General features: G+C 44.1%; 1 protein-coding gene and 1 long non-coding RNA gene across 2 annotated transcripts in view; one reads left to right on the forward strand and one right to left on the reverse strand.

Annotated features, from left to right (window-relative positions):
* Positions 1-3,893: 3,893 nt before the first annotated feature.
* LOC135416810 (uncharacterized) lies at positions 3,894-7,644 on the reverse strand. Its single transcript, XR_010431748.1, has 3 exons — positions 7,529-7,644; positions 5,479-5,631; positions 3,894-4,299 (listed from the first exon to the last, which is right to left on the reverse strand). It is a non-coding gene; the product is annotated as an uncharacterized LOC135416810 (long non-coding RNA).
* A 10,345-nt stretch (positions 7,645-17,989) lies between these two features.
* RTN1 (reticulon 1) overlaps positions 17,990-26,544 on the forward strand; it is a 120,835-nt gene continuing 112,280 nt past the window's right edge. The window contains exon 1 of the mRNA XM_064659476.1: positions 17,990-18,622. Within this exon, the coding sequence (XP_064515546.1) occupies positions 18,433-18,622 (190 nt within the window). The 5' untranslated portion in view covers positions 17,990-18,432. The remainder of the gene's footprint in view (positions 18,623-26,544) is intronic.

Here is a 26,544-nt window from a genome sequence, read left to right on the forward strand (position 1 = left end):
AAATCTAGAGAAAAATATAGAAAAGAACTTAGCTAGTTAGATTCAATTGGCTGTGAGTGTAAGATAGTCTCATGGGAAATACATGTAAGTAGTTTGTATCACATCTCCCCATCACATTTTGGGGGAAAAGATAAGTATGATAAATAGTTGTGCTGGAAGAAATAGAGATATAACCCTCTGCTGTTTGCAGCCAACACACTGGATTTACTATGATGAAACATGTAATTTTAAAAATTCAATGCTATACTTGCAAATAATTTCTTCCCAAATTTTAGGCTGCAGTTTTAAATCAATTAAGATGCTTGAAAACAATCAGGGAAGCCATGAAGGAGGCTGATATGCTAGTTCAGGGCTAAACTTGAACAAAATTTTTCTTCAAGTCTTATTTCAGAAACACTCAGGTGTTTAAAGATAATGGGATGCTAAGATATTCACTAACTCATGACACCCATGAATAAAGCCACAGAGGGAGGGTATGGTACTGTACTGTGATGGTGGTAGAATTAAGTGAATAAAGCCTTAAGGACTGCCTTAGCATGTTTGGAAGACAAGCTCTGAGCCTCAAGACCACAAGAGTTGAGGACAGAGGTGAATTAATTTGTTACTGTTATTTGTCTTTGGTACTGGTCAACCACAAAGGATGCTTTAAAAAGGCCACCCAACACCCCAGCAGCTTCTACAGTGTGACAGACCTAGGACTGTGCTGCCACAGAGGTAACAAAGACAAGCTCAGGCAGCAGTTTTTCCCTTCTGAAACTAGCTCACATTTCTAGGGACACGCTGAAAAAATAGAGGAGAAAGAATGAGAAAGATGTTAAATTTGGCGATGATAATGAAACTCTGCATATTGAACTAGGATCAAGTTAGACTCATTCTCTCTTGCCAGGGAAATTTGATTGCTTTTTTAATAGAATTATAAAATGTAATAGAAAGAGGGAATCCAAAATCTCCCTTGTATTTGATGGAATGTGTATTTGAAACCTCTCAAAACTTAATTCAAGGGGATTTAGGTGGGAGAACTGCCACTGGCTGAGTGGTAATACCTGCATGAGATCTTATAATAAAACCAGCCACTGATCAAGTGAAGTCTTCAGTTTTCCAATAAAACAAAGACATCTCAGATGTTTTTACAGATGTTACTGATGGTATAATACAGTCATGCCTCAATCAAATCAGTTAGAGACAGTGCAGGAGCACGCAGACAAATGCTGCTTCTGCTGCAGGGGAAGGAATGGCCATGCTGACTTTCCTACCCAGATGCATCAAATACAGTCCACACTGTCTTGATCTCTTCCCCTTAAAATCATGGCAAAATTAGTTTCCCTGAATGACATGTATGCCTGAGGATTATTTATAAGATTATGGTGTGAGAGGCAGATCAGAAACTGGCGATGTGTGGATGGGGAGGCAGCAAAGAGTGCACAACACGCTCCTGAATTCTGGTTCGATGGTTGAAACATTCGCTGCTCATTGACTGCAGTGAGGTTTGGCCCTGGCAATATTCGTGGCAAAACCAATTTCATCTTTCTGTGTGTTGCTAATGCCTCTAGACTTTCCGTCACCAGAGGAGATATCAGAGGTCCAAGTTGGGTGGGAGCCCGGGCAGAAAGCAGCAACTTCTTTTAGCATCAGCTTACACACCCTTTTATTCTCTAGAGTTTTGGGGTTGCAGTTCGATTCAAAAGATGCTCAGATCCTGTTGCCCCTTTGCCTAGTGTTTCACTAGAAGAGGAGGTGGGCCAGACTCCTGCTAAGGCAGTTGTAACAAATCCAGGCAGCCTCTCCAGCTGTTGGGATGTGCCTGTGAAGCTGCAAACCCTGTTCTCCAGCCTCTCATACAGGACTGAGGTATCACTAGACAGAATCAGTGAGAGGTGATCACACCCTTGTGTGCAAAAGAAGTTCTGTCACTCACCACGTCATCAGAGAAGGATGAATGCAGCAGGGTCCAATTTAGCAGACACGGAGCTGCTTCCTCCGTGCCTGAGTCTGGGGCTCATGTGATGCATATCCTTGTTTACTGGACATGTGTGATGTGGTGTCTCTATACTGTATGCAGTCCAGCCATGTGTGGCAGCAGGACCAGGGCAGTGACTGTCCCCCTGTGCTGGGCACTGGTGAGGCCACATCTCAAATCCTGAGTTGAGTTTTGGGCCCCTCACGACAAGAAAGACATTGAGGGGCTGGAGTGAGTCCAGAGAAGGGAACAGAGCTGGGGAAGGGTCTGAGCACAAGTCTGATGAGGAGCAGCTGAGGAAGCTGGGAGAGCTTATCCTGGAGAAAAGGATGGCCAGGGGGGACCTTCTTGCTCTCTCTGCCCTGACAGGAGGATGGAGCCAGGTGAGGGTCGGGCTCTCCTACCAGGCAACAAGTGACCAGGATGAGAGGAAATGGCTTCAGGTTGTGCCAGAAGAGGTTTAGATTGGATATTAAGACAACTTTCTTCATGGAAAGGGTTGTCAAGCACTGGCACAGGCTGCCCAGGGCAGTGGCAAGGTCATCATCCCTGGCAGGATTTAAAAGACATAGAGATGTGGCACTTGGGGGCATCATTTGGTGGTGGACTTGGCAGTGCAGGGTTAGCAGTTGGACTTGATGTTCTTAAGGGCTTTTCCAATCTAAACAATTCTATAATTCCATATATTTCATTACTGGAACATCAGGGTCTGAGACAGGCTCCCTAAAGAGCAGTCTCTCCAAAACCAGAGGACACAAATGGCTGAAACATCTGTCACAGCAGAGTGTTGGAGCACATACTTAGTGCTGTGAGAAGAATCAGCAACTTGGGCATGAGGGAGGACAGTGGGGGAACACTCAGTGAGCTGCAGGGCGAAAGACTGGGAGATGATGGCTGAAAAGAGGAGGCAGAGGGGACAATGATGTTCAATGGACAGATCCTCTCAGTTCAGGGGGGATATGTGCTGCATCTGTGCTGCTTGTCATACTCATAAATGATGTGGAAAGTGGAGAACAGTGATGTGACAAGTATTAAAAATTATGTGGAATTAGGCTACTGAAAACAAAAGCTGTCTGCAAGGAGATGCAAAAGGGACCTCATAAAATTCAAGCAACCGGATCGTGAAACAACAGCTGAAACCCCACATTGATAACTGCAAACTGCTGCACACAAGGAGGAACAGCCACGAGTAGATATGCACCAATGAGCTCCAAATTAGCTATCACATCTCAGGAAAAATGATCTCAGACTCATTTTGTGATAATTCAATAAAAATATCAGTTCCATGTTTGGGAGCAATGAAAAGGAAAAAAAACAGATAAAAAAGTTAGAAACCACTGTAGAGTGAGACAAAAAACCCATCACACTGCAACAGCAAATCCCCAGTGTACCCACACCTTACATCATACAAGAAGTTTGACCTCTTCCCAGTTCCTCCTTGGCAAGTTTTGTGGGATTTTTTTGTTTGTTTTGTTTGGTTGGTTTTGGTTTTTGTTTTGGTTTGGTTTGATTTTTTTTGTTGGTTTTTTTTGGTGTTTTTTTTTTTTTTTTTAATATAGCTAGATAATGGTCAGAAAAGAGTACTGAGCATGACTGGCAATATGGAATAATTTCCATATGGGGAGAGGCTAAATAGAAGTGTTCCCCTTGGAAAGCAGATGACTAAATCACTGAGATATATAAAATATATAAAATATATCCCACAAGTGGCATGAAGATGTAAATAGGGAACAATAGCCATTATTTCTTACTATACAGGGACATCATGAAATTGTAGCGCAGGTCCAGAACAAACAAAAGGAAGTATTTCTTGAAGCAGCCTATAATTACATTGTGGAACTCATTGCTACAGGATGCCATGGAAGCTGAAAGCATAAATGAATTAAAAATGTGATTAGGCAAATTTATGGATATACCTCCATCAAAGGCTGTTAAACGAAGGATGTGCTTCCAACGTCTGACTCAGGAAATCTTTCAGTAAAGATTGCAGGAAATCTGCAAGGATATGTTAAAGAAGGAGGGCAGAGGATTTTTAGTCCCTGTGAGAGTGAGTATTTTTGCTCCTGGTCTCCCTGTGTGCACTTTCTCTAAACAGCTGCAACTGGATCTTCTCAGAGACAGGATCCTGAACAATCCTTTGACTTGACTCATTATGACTCTTTGTAATTCTTACTTTATTTCCTTTCTCTTTTCCCTTTATCTGTCTTCAGTTTTTATAACCAAATCGTTGGGTTAACTAAGGCTCACAGTAGTGCAGTTGCTGGCTGACCAGACTTCACAACCCCTTTTGGCTCCTGGGACTGTTGGACAGCTTATTTGTGTCTTGTCTTAAAGCTCAGCACCTGGAAAAAGCAAGGAGGGTTTCTAATTAGCTCTGGGGTATGTGACCTTTGGAATTCATTTTCCTTGATGCATCTTGGAAAGGCTTTTGAAGACACTGCTAGGCAAGTGTGGGCAGTTGTCTGAGACACACCACAGACTGAAGGTACAATTCTGATTACTGGAGATGACTGTAGTAGGGCACAGGGACAACAGTTAGTGAGTTGAGCTAGACTGAAAAAATCTATATCAGAGCTACTCTCCATGAATGAATTTCCATTATCTAAAAGAGCAATTCAAGGCACAATTAAAACATTGTGTGAGTGATCCAGCTCTGGAACAGGATGCAAACACCAACTGGGGGGCGGGGGTGGGGAAGAGCATCTAGGAAATGGAATCTGGAAATTAGTTTTAAAAAATGACCTCTCTCTTGTAAACCAATACTTCTGGAAATTGCTTTGCCCTTCCTCTTCCCTATATTCTTATTCTCAATGGGAGGTAGAAATGTAAGTAGGTACATAGAAAACCAGAGTTTAAGTGAACAGCAGCAGGAAAATGAAATTACAGTGGCACACTGAAAAGAAAACAGGGATGGTCTATTTGATCTACATATACAGAGGCATTATGTCATGAAGTCTCTTTTAATTTAACCATAGTAAAAGCACATCTCTGACACTGCAGCTAGTTTCAGAAAACTGTTATGCATAAAACCTGAACAAATTGCACAAAGTTTAAAACCTACAGCAAAATGAAAATAGAGAGTGACTTTTGGGAAGCTATGAATACATCAGAAAAGGAAACACCAGAGAGGGGGAAAAGGTGTTTAAACTAAAGTACACTGTTGGCACAAGAACAAATGGCTGTAAACTGCCCGTGAATAAATTTAAGATGGAAATTAGAAGAATTTGTGAGGAGTGAGTTTTTGCAACAGCTTTTAAGTAGAAACAAGAGGGACAGAACACTCTACCTTGTTTTAAAATGACAGTGAATAGTTTATATGATACTGTTTCCTGAAATAGAAAAGTACTGTCTGGCAAGCCAGGAAGTCCCTTATATCATTGTTTTAAGCAATTCTGCATTATAAGATGAAGGTAGATTTGAGAACATAAACATCTGAAGGGCAGAAAGAGAATTACTTTCTTGAGAAACCTCCTGAGACTGGTTATGCAATATTTACTCAAAGGGACTCATGGACGACTCACCATTTGGGTTGTCTAAAATAAGCCTGAATAAAGCAGCAATCCAGGTACTTTCAAGATGTGCTGGTTAATGAACAAGGCAGTCTTGAATGCCACTCTTCAACATGAGCCATGCCACAGGGCCTTGGAGGTATGGTACACAGGGAGGTGGATTCTCTGAAAGTTGCAGAAAAGGAGGAAATAGTGGTCAAAAGTCACGAATGTTGGGCTGGGGATTCCTGCTTGCTCACCTCAGCTTGTAGGCAAGTGCTGTTAGGTTTCTGTGTTGTTGGTGTGAGCAGAGTCTGCATCCTGGGAATAAGCATGCAGGAGGCATACTTGTCATGTGGAGGGTTCTCAGGGACCCTGAACAACCTGGTCTAGTGGAATGTGCTCCTGCCCATGGCAGGGGTTTGAAACTGGATGATCTTTAAGGTGCCTTCCAATCCAAACCATTCTGTGATTCTATGATTACAAAAGGAGCTTCAGGACCAGCATTTCCAGCTACATCATTAAAAATGTCATGGAAGAACCTCAGATTCTGATACCAGCTGGCCTCAGAAAAGTTCATAAAACTAAGGCACTAGCCATGAAAGTCAGCACCTAAAAGATCAGATCTCAGGTATAAAGATTGTCCAGCGCAGACTACAGAATTAGTTTCTAATTTTAATTTTATCTTTAAACAGCTTAATAGTTCTCTCTGAAGATGACTTTATTGGTTGTTTCTTTTTTAATATTAAGCTGCCATTTAATTTCGTGTTTCACTTTGGGAAAATACAATGTTGGAAATGCTCAACAATCCCTTCTTCCCTTTCTTAGGCACACAGAAGGGTCTCCTGTCATCTGAATGACAAACACAGCAGTGGCTTTCTATTTAGAGCTGCTGGAACATGTTTTCCAGATCAATGGTGAAAATGATGGCATGGAGACTGGAACATGTGGAAGATACAGTAGGGTGGAAGAACAGGTTGAAATGTTTTTCTCTGACAAGAACAGTCACTGGTGCTTAGATTTAATGCATTTTTAAAATAGCGTCCTGGATCCTTTGCAGTGGATCACTGTGGCACCAGGGACAAGGCATGTTTTAGAAAGTGTCATTACCACACAAACAGGTAATGGCTTCACAGTGATGTTTTTGGTGAACTAGAACACAGCTTTAACAGAAGATGAAGATACGAATTCTATCTTCATTGGTGGAAAATAAGCCAAAGTTAAAGCAGACATTTTTGGGAAATTAAGCTCTCCAAATGAGTTTTCTGATTTTAATTAAAAAGTTTTGACTCTTTACATTTTAAGACTCGTTGCCATGCATATCAGTACAAGCTCCTTTCACTTTTCTCAGAGATGTTTTATAATCTACCCCTTGGAAACTTGCATTCCTTGATTAAATAAATATGCACTGGGAGCATTTAGTATCCGACCATGCCCACTTACACAACAGATGTCAAGCAGTTACCCTTTCTTCTTAATACAAAATCAAATTGCTAAAAGCATTGAAATTCTGGGCTCTGTCCAAGAGCAGCAGATGAATAATTAAAGTAAAAAAGACTTCAGGTTCTCACATTTCTTTTTCATGATCTCACTGGAAGTAACTTTCAATACTGAGAATACCAGAGCTGGACAAAGCCCTGACAGCAATACTTTCAGCACTGAAAATATAAGTTCAGAATCATGAATTACCTCCTACTGATTCTGCTGAACTGCTTCAACTGGGAGCTGGAAATGCAAATCCAGAATCCAAACTGCTATTTTGAGATAGTGTCATTTAAGATGTTTAACTTTCACAGAAGTGATTATATTAATCAAAACTATTTCAAAACTTATTTTATATAGAACAGGGAACATTTAAAGATGCAGTAAACCCCCTCCCCATGTATTCACCACTAATGAGCACAAAGGCAAATAACCTAGGAGTTTATTACAGCTGCAAGAAGGAAATGCTAAGAAAATTCTGAGAAGTCAGAAAAACCGAGAATCACAAATGGTTCCTCCCTGTTTCTACAAGTCAAACCTCAAGCAGCCTCTTCTCAGCTTTTTAATTTTCCACTCTATATTGAATCATACGGTCACTTACTATGTGTTCATGTCATTTTGATCTCATCACCGCTGGCTGGAAAGGCAGGCTTTCCAGGATTCCACCCTTTTACAGAAGCTTCTTTACCTTCTGTACATGACATGGAGGAAGGAATCAATTGTGGTTTCCAGGTTAATTTTTTCCAGAAAGAGCTTGTGAAACCTGTTCTACTAACAGCTGAACAGAGACACTGCTGACCTGGAATGCTTCCTTTTAGCATCACAATCCTCCTTCCATTTGGAGTTATCCTTGCTCATGCTGCCCAGTTATCTCACTTCCCCCCCTCCCCTAGAGCCCATCTCCAGTTTTCTTTGCTGATTGAGGTCCTAGACCTCACAAAACTTCTGCTGCCCGGGGTAGATGACAGGATTGTGAGAACATGTGGTCTTTCCAGCACTTGAAGGCAGGGTAATCCTTAGGGAAGGGTTGGTAAGACTTCCAAGTGTAAAGCACAGAATATATTCAACTCATTCCATTTGCTTGAATTTTTCTTGCCAACTCCCCAAACTGTGTGAAGGTCAAAAGCTCATTTCCTCTTACAGAATCTTTCACTGGCTCTGATCTACCTCTGTTTTCTTATCTATTCCTCTGCGGTGTTCAGCTGTAATGAGTTGATAAGCATTCAGATAAAGAAATTACAGTGAATGGGTTGTTGTTTTTTCCTTTTTGGACAGGTTCTTTATGCCTTACTCTGGAAAACCTTCCCTGTAACGTTGCCTGTGAGTTGTCACAGAGATGAGCTGTAATCTGCAGTTCTGTTTTCATAAAGCTAATGTTAAAGGGCAAAGGTTGTATGTTGATGCAAACTCTGAGGTTTGTAAGGCAGCGATTCATCTCAGCATTTTAAGGAAGATAACAATTTTCTCACAATCCACCAGAGGGCCCTGGATCTGATTTCACTTTTTCTTTTTTTTTTTTTTTTTTTTTTTTTTTTTTTTTTTTGGCCGAGAATGACTTTAATTATACAATGGAGCTGTTCATGTAAAACTAGCAGAGCCCTGCTTTCAGTTCAGGTTTGATTTTTTTTGTTGAAGTCCAGTTACATTAAGAAAAGAACATGCCACAAGTTATAAAAACAGGTAATCAGGTGTATTTACTCATCTACTGACTCCACTGCAAAGGGCAGAGAATAAAAATTGATGATTTTAGGGGTTATTTTTATCAGGGATTAGTCCTGCCTGGTTTTGCTTTTTCAGCACTGACATCAGCTAGAGTTTGGGGAATGTAGCCTTGTGTTCATCACAGACATTTAGTTCACAAAATAAAGCCACAGATGACTAGAGCTGGTGAGAATTTGCAGGTTGTTCTCTCCAATTTGAATACTAAGATATACAGAATGCACTACAAAGTGATTTTGAAATGTAAAGCAATAATGTTCCCTTTGAAGGGCTGATATCAAGTGCTAAATGATATATCAATTGGATGCAAAACCAAATCCCAACCCTGCAAATATTATACAAAAACAGATTCTTTGAAGTCAATGGGACTAATTACAAATGTAAAATAGAGCCTGGTTGTATGGCACTCTTGTTAACTGGAGTTTAATTTTACGAATTTAATAAAAAATAGATTGAAGTTCTCAGAACAACTTTAGCTTGGCTTCACACCGACAAAACACAAATCCTGCCTGACTCAGACATCTGTGAGTCTCCAGCATCCAAATCCCTCAGGACTGTGTTTGACTTTGCACTGCAGGGCTTTGCAATTCTCATGTCATAGATGGGGCATGGGAGCAATGACTAGGAAAGGGTTGTGTTCAGTATTACAGCCTAACTGTTCACTATTATAACACCCAACCTTCAGGAAGGTAGAGCCAGCTCCCAAGGGCAGCTGGACTCATCCATTATTTACTGTCTATTTTGAGGCAGAGCAGGCATGCTCAGGATTGACAGGCAATGGCAACAGGCAACGGCCTCTTGCTCAGGTAACTTCTTCTCATATGAAATAAATAAGTGAATAGTTAGAAATGGGGAGTTCTGAGCCTGATTTGGATTTATGGAGTGGCCCCAGTGGCTGCTGTAAAGGAGTTCTTGGTTCTCATTTGTATACAAGGCAAGAAAATTAGGTGTGTGCTATAAAAATGGAAGGAAAGGCAAGTATGTTGCTCATTAAGGGAATATGAGTCTCAGCTATCAAGGTTACACTGAGGCAGCTGTTGCAATGTTCAGTTTTATCATATTCAAACTTATCTGTCCTAAGACCACTGAGATTAGATTTGATCTCTCAGGTTACCTATGGGCACCGTATCTTTAAATGAACCAATGGCATGGACACGGATATCCTCATAGCAATCTTAGAAACCTTGATTACCCTCAGGTGACAATTGCTTAGAGATATCTCTGGGCACAAAGCATTGTTTTTATCTAACATGTGTTCCCTATCACTGCAATTTTGTCAATATTTTCATATTACAGCAGTTCTGGGTCCTAGGGATGGTGGATGTGCCGCTCAGTTACACTAAAAGCAGTAATCTCTTGTTGGTTTTAGAAGTGATTGTAGGTTTTATCTCCATAGGCTGAGTCTCTGATACCCTCTGTGCCACAACAAATTACAAATGAAAACCATTTCTGTTTCCTCCAGCTCACAAGCTGTAATCTTTAGTATCTCTGAGTTTCCGGAGATGTGCTAATGGTACATAATCAACACTCAGAGCCTGATAAAGGCATGTATCAGCATAAATCAGGGCTCAAAAGCCAACCCCTAATGGACTTGCTGAGGAGCTGTGTAAGTGCACAGAGCACTCTGTGCACAAATGCCTTCTGATGTAATGCAAGGGAATAAGAATTCATAAAAAAAGACTCTGTTTCTGCATCTCTGGCTGTACCTTTTGGGTGCCAACCTAACTATCTGATGATGGATACAATTCTGGCTAGACCTTTGCCTCACTTTCTTCAGCTTCTCCTGGAAGAAAATTTGTGGATGTTTTTACTGTAGTTATTTTTGGTTTACTTTCACTGTTTTACCAGTACCAAACCATATAAACTTCTGGTCACTGTGTGATCTGTTCAGAGCTCACACAGACTCTCTTGTCTCATACTTTCTTTTCAGCTGGATCATTAACAGTGAAATTAAGTAGCACCAGACCCGTTGGTGCCAGTGTGAATATTTTTCTCAGCGATGCCTGGCCTCTGAAACTGCTCTGCCAGAGCTTAAAGAAGCAGCTGGGAATCTCTACAGGACAAATTCTAATGCTTCTTTTTTTAATAACCCTGGGCTGGGCTCCCAGGACAAGCACTGTAAAAACAGAAAAATATTACTGTTTTAAAGATGCTCATGAACAACACTTGCAATAGCATACAGACCTTGCTGCCACATAGAGGATACACTTGCAAATAATATCTTAAGGTAAAATCATGGATTCAGATTCAGATTCCTGGTCCAGCATCCTCCAGGAGGAGTCATTTCAATAGACATATATTCTAGAGGTGACTACAGAGCCTTTCAGACACTTGGATGGCAATCCAGCTACCAAGCACTGCTGAAACTAGGCCACTACTGATGTATCTTGCATATACAGAGCTCCCACCTACTCACCTGTCTACTCTGCTCAGCTCTCCTTCTCTACAGAGAGGTTGAAGCTGGGAGGAAGGGGGAGATGGCCGTGTTCATCAGAGGCCCATTGGATTCCTCCTGTCTGACACCTGCTAAATACCCACCCCATGGCTGTGCCGGATCACGTGTGCAATAGTTTTGCTGTTTAAGCTCCTGTCACCAGATTTCCTTGTAAAACTCTCTTTTCACAGAAACAGAGGTAATCCTCACTGCTCCTAGAGCGGCTGTTGATGTGGAGGGGGATGAAGGACAGAGCAGTCAGTCAGGCTTACCCAGGAAAAGCACCACCTTTAATCACATTTCATTACAACTGGAGGGCTAGAGATGCTGAAAGCTCTCTCATGATGTGGGAATTAAAGGGCCAGGCAGGGACTTTGTACATTGCCAGGGGAACCTCAGAGCAATGAACTGTCTGCTAAAAACTGAGGGTGTGAGCTTGGAAAGTGAAGGGGGGGTAAATTACACAATATGCAGTAAAAATGCTCCTATTTAGAGTCCGGCATTTTTGAAATTGCACTTACTAAAGGCCCCACTTGAACCAGTCTCCCCATTTTACAGCATGTGGTAAGAGGTGGGACTCTCCAGGAGATCATTTTCCAGGGCTGCAGTTTTGGACAGAGTACCTGTCTCATCTCTGCAGCCATTCATTATGAAGAAGAGCACACTCCACACTGTCTGGGAAGGCTGTGATTACATCTGTACTCAAACTTCTGTCTTTCCTGGACTTTCCTGCCACTTTCCTGGACTTTCCTGCCACTTTCCTGGCACTGGGATGCTTGTGCTTTCAGGACCAAAGTGGGGTCTAAGACCCACTGGGTGGTGCAGCAATTTACTCCAGGTTACAAATCTGTGCTGGGATAGGAGCCTGTGTGGTGGGTCCCAGGAGTGCTGGGGGGGGGGGGGGGGAGGTGGATGATGCCTTGAAGCTCAGCAGGAGGTTGGGGTACGTGTTTCCAAACAGGACTGAAGCACAGTTGTAGCAGTGGGAGGAGTAGAGGACAAGGACCTTGGAGAGGCTGCCCTGCCCTGTTTCATTGCCAGAGCTTGTGAGGATGGAGAGGGAGAAGGTGTGAAAACATAAGGTCCAAGGGACTCTCTCAGAAGGACCACTATGCAAGGGCTGCTTGGTGGATTGAAAGATGATGGATGGCCTTTGCTGTGGGGAAAGGTCACCTTTTGTCTCATGTAATTTGCCTCTCTGTAGTGACAGCTTTGAGTAGTTTGGCTTTCCCAGGAGGAGTCATTACTCTCATCAGGTTTCCAACCTTTCTTTTGGGAGACCCAATATCACTCTGTGCCTTATAGGGCAAGCATGTGCCTGATTTACCCCACAGCATGGCTCCTGGGGTTCCTACCTGTGCCAAAATGGGGTCTGATCGCATGCTCTGGAAGGGAAGTCACGCACACTGGCCAGCCCAGTGCTGCCATACTCTCCCAGAGGTTTGCCTGTTTGAGGGAGAGGATGTGAGACACATGGAAAGCAGGTGGTCTGCAGTACACATGTGGTGAATTGAAAACCAGGCTGTAGCTGCTACAGTGCTGAAGTCTTTTCTGTGGGGTAGTGGAGGTTGTTTTACTTATCTTCATTTTACTATTTATGTCAGAAACCTCTTTTTTTTTTTTCTCCTTTGCTCTTTCCTATTGCAATTCATTTATTCTAAAACCTCAAGAATAAATCCTCAAGGAAGAGGAGATGATTTTTTCTATTGCTGAATTGTTGATATACCCTGTCAGGTTCTATGCTCTTTGCTGGTAATGTTACATCTAAGACCACAAATCCCCTCGAGGTTCAAAGTCACTCTGACCCAGCAGCATGCAGCAGCCCAAAACACAAAGGGCTATAATGGAAAGGGAAGCAATTTGTGTGTCTATGTTTTCAGACTTCATACACTCAGAGGCTTATAATGTCCAAAGGGTAGATCAAGATAATTAAATACCAATGAGCAGAGATAGATGAGCCCTGCACAAGTCAGTTTGCTGCATAATACAATACAAACTACCAGGAGCTTTTGTAAATACATTGAAAATGTGTAATGAAAATAGAAAGAATTCAGCTTTTTCCTTATGCTGAGTATTACTTAAACTCACACCTGTCTTAAGTACGTATTTGATTAAATCTTCATCCAGCCTGATCTTCCTGTGATAATCTTTAAAACCCCTGTAAAGTAACTTCATACATGACAGCCCAGGTTATGCCAAGTTTAGAGGTTTCTGTACAGCAAAATCTATTAATCAAGCTTTTTGAGTATTTTTCTTGTTCCTGTTTCCCCCCTCATCCTGGCAAACCAAAGCTTTGCTATCAGAAATGTATGTACCATGCCTGTGATGGTCAGTAGGAGCTCAGGATTTGTATCCAAGGTTTGAAATCAGACCTCTAATTTCCCACCTGATATTATGTGGAGGAGAACAGAGCTGATCGCATTGCGTGAGACTGTTCCAGGTCACCTGAGGACTGTACAGGAACTGGTAAAATAAAGTCCTGGGTTGAGACACAATGTAGATCCCTAAAGCAAAAAGCTTTCTTTTCTTTCTTTATTTACTTACAATCATAGAATCATTAAGGTTGGAAAAGACCTCCAAAGTTTTTAAGTCCAATCTTTGGCTGATCAAGGTCAACCAGACCACAGCACTAAGTGCCACGTCCAGTCCTTCCTTAAACACCTCCAGGAGTGCTGACTCCACCCCTTCCTGGGCAGCCCATTCCAATGCTTGACAGCCCTTTCTGTGAAGAAATTCTTCCTGATGTCCAACCTGAACCTACCCTGACACAGCTTGAGGCCGTTTCCTCTTGTCCTGTCCCTTGTTCCCTGGGAGCAGAGCTCAACCCCCACCTGGCTCTATCCTCCTGCCAGGGAGCTGTAAAGTGAGAAGGTCCACCCAAGCCTTCTTTTTTCCAGGCTGGACACCACCAGCTCCCTCAACTGCTCCTCATGTGACTCACTCTCCAGACCTTTCTCCAGCTCCATTGCTCTTCTCTGGACAAATTCCAGCACCTCCATGTCTCTCCTGTTATGAGGGGCCCAAAACTGAACCCAGGATTTGAGGTGCAGCCTCACCACGGCCAAGTACAGAGGGACAATCACTTCCCTGGTCCTGCTGGCCACACTATTTTTGATAAAGGGCAGGATGCCACTGGCCTTCTTGGCCACATGGGCACACACTGCTGGCTCCTGCTTGTCCCCATTTCTATTCAATAAGCAGAGCATACAGTCCACACTCTTTCTTCTTTTACTGTAGTAACACTGTCTGCGTTAGTGCCAGCAGCCCTCAGACCATGATAACCTTTTTGGTCTGCAGAAATGAATCATTCCTAGCTGGTGTGCACACATTCTGATGATGCTGCATTATCAGAAGACCTTTGTGATCACATATTGCTCACACAAGCAAAGCTGTCAGGGGCTCAATGCTCTTACAGGCCTTCTCCTGAGCACTTCAGTCCATTGCCCACTCGCACAAATAGTATCACAGGGAGCTCCAGAGAGGGATGGACACAAAAGAAAACTAGAAAATCTGACCAAGGATGTGTATTCAGATCTATGGGAAGACATATTTTTGAAAAAATATTGTATTGTGTATTATTAACATAATAGGAACTTCGAAGTCATCAGAATCTTGCCAGAATCGTCATCAGATGCATGAGATGGTACATGTCGAAGGAGGAACCATGAATTAGGAAAATTAATCTCATTTGCTCATGAGGTGAGCCCTAGGTATGGGATTTGGCAACATAAACATGATGAGTGAAACCATTGCTACTGATTTGCAGCAAATATGTCCTACCTTGAAATAAAGAAAATCCAATGAACCTGGGCATATTCTTCATTTTGAGGGTGGTGAGGCCCTGGCACACATTGCCCGGAGAAGCTGGAGCTGCCCCACCCCTGGAAGTGTTCTAGGCCAGGTTGGACAGGGCTTGGAGCAACCTGGTCTAGTGGAAGATGTCCGTGCTCATGGCAGGGGGGTTGGAACTAAGTGGTCTTTATGGTCCCTTCCAACCCAAACCATTCTATGTCGAGCTTTTCAATGTTAGTTTTACTGTTGGACTCAATGATCCTAAGGGTCTTTTCCAATCTAAATGATTCTGTGATTCTGTATAAGGTAGGCTGTGCACACTGGAGGGGAATATTTTCACCATTGGTTCCCAAATATGCCAAATAATGTGCTTTATGTTTGAGTTACAGGAGAGTCAGAATTCACAATCAGGGGTTCAGTGGAGCTGCATGGGTTAGGTAGTTTTTTCCATAGTGGTACCCTAGATCAAAAAACCTTAAAACTATTATCAAAGATATGTTTTCTAGATATCTCTGGTGTTTTTGGAATATGGATTACCTGGAATTAACTCATAAGTAAAGATGAATTTGATAGACCATGCTGTGTGACACTTGCCTCTGTAATTATTTTAACAAAGCAGTAGGTAAATAGAAAATTTTCTGGTAATCAGAGAATCATTTAGATTGGAAAAGGCCTTTAAGATCAATTAGTCCAACTGCTAATGAAACAGTGCCAAGCCCATCACTATACCATGTTCCTAAGTGCCACATCTACACATCTTTTACATCTCTCTGGGGATGGTGACTCAATCACTTCCCTCAGCAGCCTGTTCCAATGCCTGGCCACTCATTCCATGAAGAATTTTTTCCTAATATCCAATCTGAACCTTCCCTGGTGCAACTGGAGACCATTTCCTCCTGTCTTCTCACTGTTACCTGGGAGAAGAGACCGATCCCAACCTGGCTCCACCCTCCTTTCAGGGAGTGGTAGAGTGGGAGAAGGTCCCCCCTGAGCATCCTTTATTCAGGCTGAGCCCCTGCAGCTTCCTCAGCTACTCGTCACAAGCCTGTGCTCTAGACCCTTCACTTTCTGTTGCCATCTTCACCCTGTAGATATCCATTTTCAGACAAGATTTTTGGTCTAGCCCCGATGGTCTTGCATGCTGTGTTAAAGCACATGTTGCTCTGAAAGTAAAATTACCTATACAATAATGCTGATTTTGAAAGAGGGCACAAAGCATTGAAAAGTTGGTTTGATATTGTTGTTTTTCAGTATTTAATCACACTAGGAAGCTTAAAACAAGAAGGAAGTTATTGGTTGTTAGACCCACACTATCTGTTGAGATGTGCCTCAAGTACTAACTCACCAATCCATACTTCTGAACACACTTCTGATATACTTCTGAAGGGATTTGTCATGACAATATAGAAAAAGTCATGTGATTTCCCCTTTTAAAGCCAGATCTCGCTGGTTGTAGCCTACAGATCCTCCACAGAATCGTACCATGCAACACAGGCAGAATAATGTTCTAGTCTCTAAAATCACCCTTGTTGCTTAGAGCTTGAGACAGCAAGGTTCATCTGAATTCATAGCATTCACTTCACTTCTAATGTGGTTTGGCTAACCTGGAGCATGTTGCTCCACCTTTGGCTGCAGACCTCCAGAAGGACATTCCCATCCCTGGTCCTCTCCCTGGGTTGAGGAACCCACATTTGAAGGGCCCTGGTGAGCTGGGACTGAACAGCATGGGCAAAAGGCTGAGAGAATTGGGATTGTTCATTCTGGAGAGGAGAAGGCTTTGGGGTGACCTAATTGTGGCCTTCCAGCACCTGAAGGGAACCCACAGGAAAGATGGACCTTTTATAGGGTCATGGAGTGATAGAACAAGGGGGGATGTTCTTAAACTGAGAGTAGTTTTATTGGATTTTAGGATGAAATCCTTTACTGTGAGGGTGGTAAGGCACTGGCACAGGTTGTCCAGAGAAGTCATGGATGCCCCATCCCTGGAGGTGTTCAAGGCCAGGCTGGATAGGGCTTTGAGCAACCTGGTCTAGCAGAAGGTGTCCCTTCCCATGGCAAGGGGGTTGGAACTAGATGGTCTCTTATGTCCCTTCCAATCCAAATCATTCTATGATCCTCTAATTCTATGACTCAGGCAGCAGCAGGACAGCTCCCAAAAATAGATTCTGGACTGGAGTGAGGACAAGAATGACAATTCCCTGTGAAGATAACACAAATGCAAATGCTCAGGGCTTCTTCTGAGGCTTTTCACCTTGCATTGTGGGCTTACCCTGGATTTCCTCCCCTCTTGCCTGGAAGAAGTGGAAACACGTTAAGTTTTCAAACCCAGGCACAAGCTTGCTGGAGCTGTAGAGGGTCTGATGCCTGCCTATGGACACTGTGACATAAAGATCACAGCTGGAGTTCTGCTGCTGCAACGAGCAACTGGGAATGAAGTCTGGCTGGGGCAATTACTGTCCACTTTGTAGCTTAACCTGTCACATGGCATGAGAGAGGTCCTTCTACAAGGCAGAGTTAGTTTCTTTGACCTATCAGTGCCAGAGCTCTGTGCAATGCAGGAATGATCCCATATCATTTACCTGAGTCCGTTTTCCCATGTGTAAAAGGATAGCAAGAAAACTTGTTTCTAGTTCACCTCAGAAGTAGCACAGATTCTGCCCTGTGCTGTCACCTTTCCTGTTTCTCATGCTGCTGCTGCTGCTTTCACTAACAGCCAGGATCCCTGACATTTCCCATCGCCTTGGTGAGCACGCATTTCCTCCGTGAGAGAGTAAGCAAATACAATGGTACAACAGAAAGAAAAAGACAAGAGAAAAAAAAAAAAAAGGCACACAGGCACCTGCTGTGAGTTTATTTTGACAAGTGTCATTTAAATGCAATAAGCTGCGATCATGTCTCCGGCTGCAAACAGAGAGGAGCCAACAGGGTAAACAAACCCAGGAGCAGAGCGCGGCTTCTCTCACTGGGTCGGGGGCTGGCCGAGACGGGCAGGAATGGGGTGATTGTAGGGTGCTCTTCGCTGAGGGCTGTGTGCCCTCTCCGCCGAGCTCGGCGGTGCAGGAGGAGCCGGCGGCTCTCCCGGCGGGCGCGTTGCCGTGCCCGGCTGCGGCGCCTGCGGGATGCTCTGGAGCGGAGGGATGCGGAGGAGGGGGATGCGCGCCGAGAGGGGGGCGGCAGGAGAGGAGAGGGAGGCGTGTGCCCGCCTGGAAGGGGGGCATTTCTTCCCTTATCCACACAAGGCGATGCCTACCCTGCCGAAGCAGTTAAACGGGGGAGAGCAGCAGCCCGGCTGGCAGATTCCTGCCCTGTGATATGCCAGCCACAGGGTGACGCAAGGGCTGGAAGGCTCCAACTAACAAGCCATTTTCACCTGCGTAATAAGCGCTAGTGGAGATACAGCAACAGCAACAGCAGCAGCAGCAGCGGCGGCTCCCGGTCCCCGCAGCCGGCCACACTCCAGCGCGGCCGCAGCACCGTCGAGCCCGGCGGCCGCCGCAGCTCCTTCGGTGGCTCCCGCTGCATCCCGAGAGCCGGAGATCAGCGGCCGCCTTGCAGGCAGCATGTCAGCCCCGCCGGACCCCCAGGACCTGCTGCTGGCGGGCACTGGCGGGCACTGGGCTGCGGACGGGGCGGACCAGTATGCAACTGGGGCTCCGCTGCGGGATGGCGACGGGGCTCAGCAGCGGGAACATCTGGTTTTTGGCTCCGCCAGGGAACACCCGCCCGTTACCATGGCGACTGCATCCCCAGGTAAAAGGCGAGGGGTACCCAGAGATGCTCAACAAAGGGGCCCTGGCAACAGCATCTCTTGGTTGTCTCGTTTCTATCCCTTCCTATGTTCTTCTCCCAGCCTGGCTGCTTGGAAACATTACTAAGGAGTTAGTGAGAGCATGTAGGAAAACAGAAAATAACAAGGAATTGCGGCCTTTGCAAATAGTTATTTTTTGCTGATGTGGGGGAGGGGTGATGCAGGAGCCAGCCAAGTTCCCTAAAGCTCTTTGCAGTTTGTTAGGCATGGGACACCCAGATTTCAGTCAAATGTTGGAGGCCATTTGATTTCACTTGATTTGATGTGGCTCTGTCCTCGTTTGTCGTACACCTGTTCGCACCTGGAGTGACAGATCTCAGCGGAGTTACTTCAGCCATTCCCCATGCACCTGGAATTCCTGCGTGGCCTCTTATGTTATTTCAGCATGCAGCTTTTAATGGAGTGCCTATTCTGAAGTGTTTGTACATTTTCTGCATGCTTTTGAGACTTGTTCATTTAATTGTGGACTTTTTGGTTGCTGTGTTTTCCTCCTTTTGGCTTTTGAGGTGTGTTTGGCTTCAGTTGCATTTAGTTGAGGGTCTGCAGGTTCACTGATTTTCAGTTTACTTTTGGGAAGTGTTCGATTTCCCTTGGTTTAGAGTTCCTTTCTTTAGTAGTTGTATTGGTAGCAGGTATACCTCTATTAATGAACCCAAGAAGGCTTCAGCTTCCCGTAGCTCCTGGTAGAAATGCTTGGGGGAAAATGACTCTCTTTCCTTCTTGGTGCCACTTTCTTACTTTCTTTTCCATTGCTGCCTGTCAGAGAACCCAAATAGCCAAATAACCTAGCCTCGAGGGAGCTGATGCATCCCATCTAGATTCCTCTTCACTGGGAAGTAGATGTTTCCATTATACAGCCTGAAGCATTAAACTTGTCTTGAGTAAGTTGAGGGTCAGGGCTTGGGATGGGAATCGATCTCTGTTATGCAATAGCTGCAGGAGCATTAGGAACTGCGTTTTTGGGCTGAGTCCCTTCTAATCCCCTCAGTCAATCAGCACAAAGAGTAGCTGGCCAGAAACAGCACAGCCTGAGTGTCTACATGTGCCATTCTGCTGATGCCCATACGTGTGGCTTTCCAGGGTCTGAGTGTGCATTGGTGCATGTGTGTGCTCTCAACATGGATGTTTCCCTGGTGCTTTTCTGCCTGCTTGATGTGACTGAGTTGAGTAGTAAAATGGGATCTAACGCCCATCAGCTGATGTGGGAAATGTTTTGCTGTTTTGTAGCTTTGGGCAGGCAGCTAATCTGCTGATGTGCTGCTCATTCGCTGAGCTGAGTGTTAGGTTGTGAAACGTGACTTTCTACTGGAGAGAGAGGCAGATGGCTGGCAATGTGAAGCTGTTTGAGAGTGTGCAAAGAGGGGCAGGACTGGGGGCTCCAGGTAGGGTTGCCTCAACAGTATAATGATACAAAGAAGGGGGAAAAGAATCCTGTGAGATTTTTTTGTTCACCGATGGATGAAAACATGGCCATGCTGAATCTTAGCATACAGAACAAAGAGGGGTGGTCTCTTAAATTGTGTAGATCCCCATCAAATGGAATCACTGTGATACTGCTTGCATTTAATGAAGGCTTCTTCAGGCTTAACCTGATCTGTAGACCAACACTTATAAAATGCAGATTGGACAGGCAGAAAGAAAGAGAAGAAAAAGAAAAAGGAAAAAGGAAGAAAGAAAGAAGAAAGAAGAAAAGAAAGAAGAAAGAAGAAAGAAGAAAGAAAAGAGAAAGAGAAGCAAAGAAAATTTCCAGCTTTTGCAATCCTCTGCAAAGGGGGTTTAGACATGTTTGCATGTGTCAAACTGTGTCAAGCAGGAGGTAAAGTGAGCAATACAGACCTTTATTGGTGTTTGCTGGCCGTGGGTTGTCAGACTGTCAAATTAGCGATATCATAAGAGTAGTAATGTGCTTTAAACATTTCCCATTTTGTTCTCCCTGTTTAATAAAGGACTGTTGTGTGTGGCTGTGTGCATGTCTAGCCAACCATGGCAGACAGAGCAGCATCCCCACCAGTGCAGTCCTGCGCACGCAGTCTCTGTCTCTGTGGCTGCAGCATCTGTATTTCTGTTCCACACCACCCAGAGACCTACAGCTCCTGCTCCCTTCACCCAGGGAAGTAAATAATTTCTCTGTTCTCTCTGTGTGACTAAGTATTCATAAGTTTCTGGATAAGAAGACTGTAATATTGCTGAACATCTAAAACTGTCAAGTTTTTCAGAAAACTCTCTAATTCTCCTGCTTGGAAAGGGATTCCTGCCTGTTTCTAAGCTGTAGGAATGGACCCAGCAGGAGATACCCAACTCCAGCTTTTTATGACACTGACACAGGCTGCCATAAACTCGAGCACTCCTTGTACAATGGGCCATCTGGGGACACTTGAGACAATGAGCAATCCATCCAAACAAGAGTGAGCTGGACAGAATGTTTTTCAGGTAGCTTCCCAGCACATCCCATATCTTCCTCCACGCCTATCAGACCAGTCTTATTTCGTGAAAAATATGGTTATGCTTTCTGAGGCAAGAGCAGGGTTTGGAGTCTGAGAGGTTCTCCCAGCATGAAAATAACTGAAAGTAAATGGTGGGAATTTATCACAGGTTGTACAGAAATTTTCTTATACAACCTAAAAATTTGCAAACTTTCCCTGATCTTGGCTTTTGTTTTAAGCTTGAAAACCAGCCAGGGATTGTTGAAAGGTTCAGGAATATTTTCAAGCTGGCTGTGGGCCCAGCTTTGAGCCAAGCTGGCTTTGTGTCAAAACCTTGTGAGTGGTTTCTGAATGATGAAAAGCAATGGATTTCACTCCCCATTCTCTGGATCAACCAAAATCGGCAATGATTGAGAGTGCAGGAAAAAATTCCCATGAAGAGTGGAAAGCTCAGAGGTTTCTCAGGCAAAGTCAGGGCAATGAGAAGTTGCAGACCCCACATTGGCTTCTCCTCCTGCAGAGATCCAATGAAGATAATTCCAGTAGCTTCTAGGCAGGGACAAAGCTGTTTCTCTTGCCCTTATACTTGGCCCCTGGATTTTACTGAAAATGTTTCTCTCCCTTAAATGTGGAGTTTTTCTCCTTCCCAAAAATTAATTTGGTTCAGGATTGAGAGGAGATTGCAGGGAGCTCTTGCAAGGACTGGTGAGTGAAGTGGTCCTGAAAGGCTGGTGAGCAGTTGCATGTTAGTGAAGAGAGCCCCATGCCACCCAACACACCATCTGGTCATAGATTCTGCTATTTCATTTTTATACATCAACAGTGATTAAAATCCCTTGACAAGAATTATTTTCAAAAATATTACACAGGCTACCAGGAATTCCCCAAGATAAATACATATGGTTTCCTCCAGACAAGTGGCAAAATGTAAGAACAGACTGTACCTCCATGGTGCAAGGTGTGCTTAGGGGAAAAAAGAGTGGGAATAGGGCAGAAAGTCATAAAAATGATGATTCCTGTGGAAGGATCTCGGAAGCTGTGGGCAGCGTTGTGCATTGGTGGGGTTCTGTGAAGTGATTTAGGCAGTGGTGTTATGCCCCTATGTTCATGTAGGTGAGATTGAGATTGCTGCCAGTGAACCCTGCCTGCTGATACTCACTCCAGGATGCTCTTGGCCATCAGACAGGCCGTAGCAGTCAGGACATCCCTGACAATCCTGTCTCATTTCCAGCTGCCTCCAAAGACAGCTCACATGTGGAGTCCAGCTGCCCAAAGGAGAGGTGGCCAGTGTCACAGGGGATGGCATTAATAACTGGGACACTTCTACAGGGACACAATGGAATGGCAAATATGGCCTATGGGAACCCTTCTGGAATAGCAGCCATGTCCCCTGGGGTGCCTCAGTGGCACAAAAGTCCTGTGCTTATGGGACTGAACAGCACTCATGTGGTATGTGCCAGTGAGGAGAGGCGGAAAGGAGGGACTAGAAGCTGCTTGGATGAGGCAGATGAGTTGAGGAACAGCCCCTGCCTGCTGAGGAGCAGTGAGAACCAGATCCCCGGAGTGTTTCATTCCCTGATGGACGTAAATACAGCACCCAAGACCATATGCAAACTTGGCTCTTGCTGATCCATGTCAAGGACAGACTCTCTAGGCTCAGTGCTTTTAGTAAAGACATTTAAAAAGCATCTCTCTAATTCACATTATTTGTAGAAGTTGAGTTTGAAGGCATGTGCTGTGTAGCTTCATGCTCTCACCACGAGCTAACCCACCAACCCCCTGCCCACACGGGATTGCACTGAGGTGCTCCTGGCAAAAGACTGTGTTTGCACTGATAAAACAATCACCTGTAAATATCAGTTTATTGTTTCTCTCCTGTTACTGGAGAGGGCGAGTTACTGACACCTTTACACCGCAGCCTAAAAGAAGTTTTTGATGGTTTTGAGGCAGATTAGAGTTCAAAGGTTCATCTAGGTGGAGAGAAGGGAGTATAAACATGTATGCCTGCACTACTTGGGTTTGGCACTGACACTTTTTGGGATGTCAGATCATGAACAAACAGCAGGTTCCCCAAGGCAACTGGCTCTTTGTGGCCTTCCCACCCCTTTCCCTTTCCAGGTACTGTGCTTTGTCAAGAGCTCCACTCCCTGAGCATCCATGGCAATGTACTGCTCAACGCCACATGCACTGTAAAGGCCACAGTCCAAACCCTGATTTTTTCATGTTGCTGTAGAAAGTCTAGATCTGGTGGATTCACTGGCATGTCACAGGGGAGCCTCAGCAGATGTTTGGAAATATATCCTCAGCTGCTAGGCAATCTTGCTCAGATTTAGCCAACTGAGGCCAGATTCAGTCTCACTTTGGAAGAGTATCTATTCAAGCCAATTCTATTATTGACATTTTAGTCCTTTCTGATTTAGGGAATTGAATTTATTTTTTCTCTGCTCCCTGGATTAGTCACTCATAACTTCTGATCTACTGATTTTGAATGAAGGTGACAGAGGCTGTTTGATGGAGGCTCTTTGCATTCCCCAGGGCTTTGTAAGTGCAAGCAGATTTTGCAGAGAGAGAGACAGGAACACAGTGGATTTTTCTTGGATCTTTCTGTTTTTGTAATCCTCATGAAGCTTGACAAGATGGCCAAAGCCCACAGTCAGCCATCAAAAAAAAAATTCCTATTGAAATACCATCCTCTATTCCATAAAAACAAAGAATTCCTATTGAAATACCATCCTCTATTCCCACTTGAGTAAAGTAGGAGCAACAGCTCCTGTTGGGCTCCTCCAGCAAGTGCTCTGCATCTGAGGGTGCACTCAGAGGTGCATAAAAACTCCTGGTTTTAAATCTGTGCAGCAATGTAGTCCTCAACTCCATACAGATCAAAATGCAGCTGGTTTTGCCCTGTTCCCAACAGGAATGCAGGTAGCTCCATCCCTGCTTTGGCTTTCACACTGATGAGTTCTCTTCAGCCTTCAGGGCTGCAAATAGGTTGAGGATGATGATGAGGCAGATGAAAGAGCAAAGCAGTACCAGGGAGGGTGACTCACCTGCCTTATTTTAATCTTCATCACTCAGTAATGAGATGTTTTATTTATAGGCAAGAAACTGAGGAGGACAGGTTGGGGAGGAGGAGGAGAATGGCTTGGAGGGGAGAGGCTTTGGATGCCCCAGTTGTGGCAAGCATTGGGTTTGGCATGTTGCGGTATTTTCTGGGCTGTGAATCTCCCCTGGGCTTGGTGGTTCATTATATCTCACTGGTCTAAGGGTCCTGGGAGGCACATCTGCCTCCTTTTTAGTGCTGCTCTGGAAATGCCATTCAGTGACATGTTTTATGCCTTATTTTTCCCCCCAAAGCTGCAGTGTGCAGTACATGTACACTCAGCACGTGCTCTCTATCTGTCTGCAGATGGTGATCCCAGCAAATGTGTGTTGCCTCTGTCTCAGCCCTCCTGGAAAAGTTTGGGCAGATCCCACAGGTCTGTTTATCATGTCCTCAGAGACTGTCCCGCAAAACAGTGCCAGCCCAGTTGTGTGGCCTGGATTGGCCCGTGATGCTCAGGACTAGTGTTAGGCTCTGCTTTAAGCCCTGAGACCTGATTTGGCCCCAAGACCTAATTATTTTGTTTACCTGTGTTTTAGCTCAAAATTCCTGAAATATTCAAGGAGTTGTGCCACAGATCCACATCATCAACAGGGAATGGAGACTTTTAAATGGGTGACTTCTTAGGAATTTGCCTCACTTTCCCTCCTGAGTAGTCAGTACCTCTAAAATGGGCCAAGTACATACTAAGCTTTTTCATTTTTAATACAGCAGTTATGTCCTTGTGTCTGCTTTTTATGTTCTATTCTTACTGCCGGATCAAGACTGCTTAAAAAATTCTGAGTGTTCTTGTTGTTGGGCTGTTGTTGTCTTTTGCAAAAGAAAAGGCAGCCCTCACACAGCAAACCACGTTTCAAGTAATGAAGCATTATTTGTTATTAGTTTTCTAATTTAGGAAAAGTAAATGTATGTGCTTCTGTACACTTGGCATGATTCAGCACTCAGGAACACACCCTGCATTTAGTGTTCTTGTTCTTTTAAGACACTTCTGATTTAGGATCAACCTATTCCTCCAAGAATCCTCCTATCTCCAACAAACAGTGAGAGTAAATTCTTGGCACTCACTTGCAAAACAAGATTCGAAATAGAGGGGACCTTAATCACCTTTTTCAGTCCTCTTTGTTTCAATCAAGTATTTAAGATCCTAATTATATGGAACATAAGCACATTCTTAACTGCTATTAAAAATTAGGATGCTCTTAAGCATATGCATAAAGGTGAGCATGTGTTTTGCTGAATTTAGGGGTAAATGAATTAGAAGATATATCACGGATAAATTGGCTTTATTACCCATTAGACTAAACTGCTTCAGGTCACTTGTCTGTAAAATGAAGGCACCAGCACTTACCTACCTCATTACAGCACTGTAAAAAATAACATTTAAATACATTGAAAACTTAGAGTGAAAGTCTTTATAATGTTGCTGTTGTTTATTTTGATCCATTGTATGCGTCCCGGTGAGAATAAAAATTGTTGGAAATGACTACAGCCTTCATAAGCCTGTCTCTTTCAAATATTGAGGTGCTATCTCAATATTTGTCTTTATACTTTAATATTCCTAAAGAGTGGGCTTTTCCATCTTTATTTAAATAACAGCTGATATAAGAGGTATTTGAATCTTTTTTTCACTGCTGTAATGAGTCGCCTGCCCTTGATACAGCCTGTAACAGTCATGAGATCTTGTGTTGGAAAAGGTGGATGGTTCTTCAGAGATTATTTCAACACAATTGCCACTACCAGCTGCAGCATTCCCAACATGTCCTTTGAACAGGGTGACTCCCATCCTGGATGCAGTGCTGCAGTGGGGTGTTTGCCTGGGTACAGGTGGAGGATGGAGCAGGGGAGGATGCTCATCAAAGGATGGTTTCTGCACCGAGGTGACTCTGCAGACCCTCAGAGTTATGTCATCTTGAGGCTTTACTGTGCCATTCAGGACGTGAATTATGGCTTACTTTTTCAGCAGTGCTGAATTTATTAACTGCAGCTGATTTATTGTTTGTAAAAAGACATAGAAGGGCTTGTTAACTGCAGCCAGTAAAAAGCAAATGTATGGGTCAGCCTTGTCAGGCTGGAAATCTTCCTGCTGCCAGCCCCTGGGGATCTTGTGCTTGTCTCTGAGGTTTTTTTCTGTGCAAATATCACTCCATGTCTCGGGTGCACATGTGGGTGCCCCTGGGTGAGCCCCGTGGCTGAGGAGGAGGAAACACAACACAGCACCAGGGCACAGTGTCTGGCCACTGCTTTGTATCCCAAACACAGCCCGGGGTGCTGTCCCTCACCCCGTGGAAGCACATTCCAAAGCCACAAATGCAGAAGTTACAGATCTGAACGACATCCCCAG

This window comes from Pseudopipra pipra, chromosome 6 (assembly GCF_036250125.1).
Source record: "Pseudopipra pipra isolate bDixPip1 chromosome 6, bDixPip1.hap1, whole genome shotgun sequence".
NCBI lineage: Eukaryota > Metazoa > Chordata > Aves > Passeriformes > Pipridae > Pseudopipra > Pseudopipra pipra.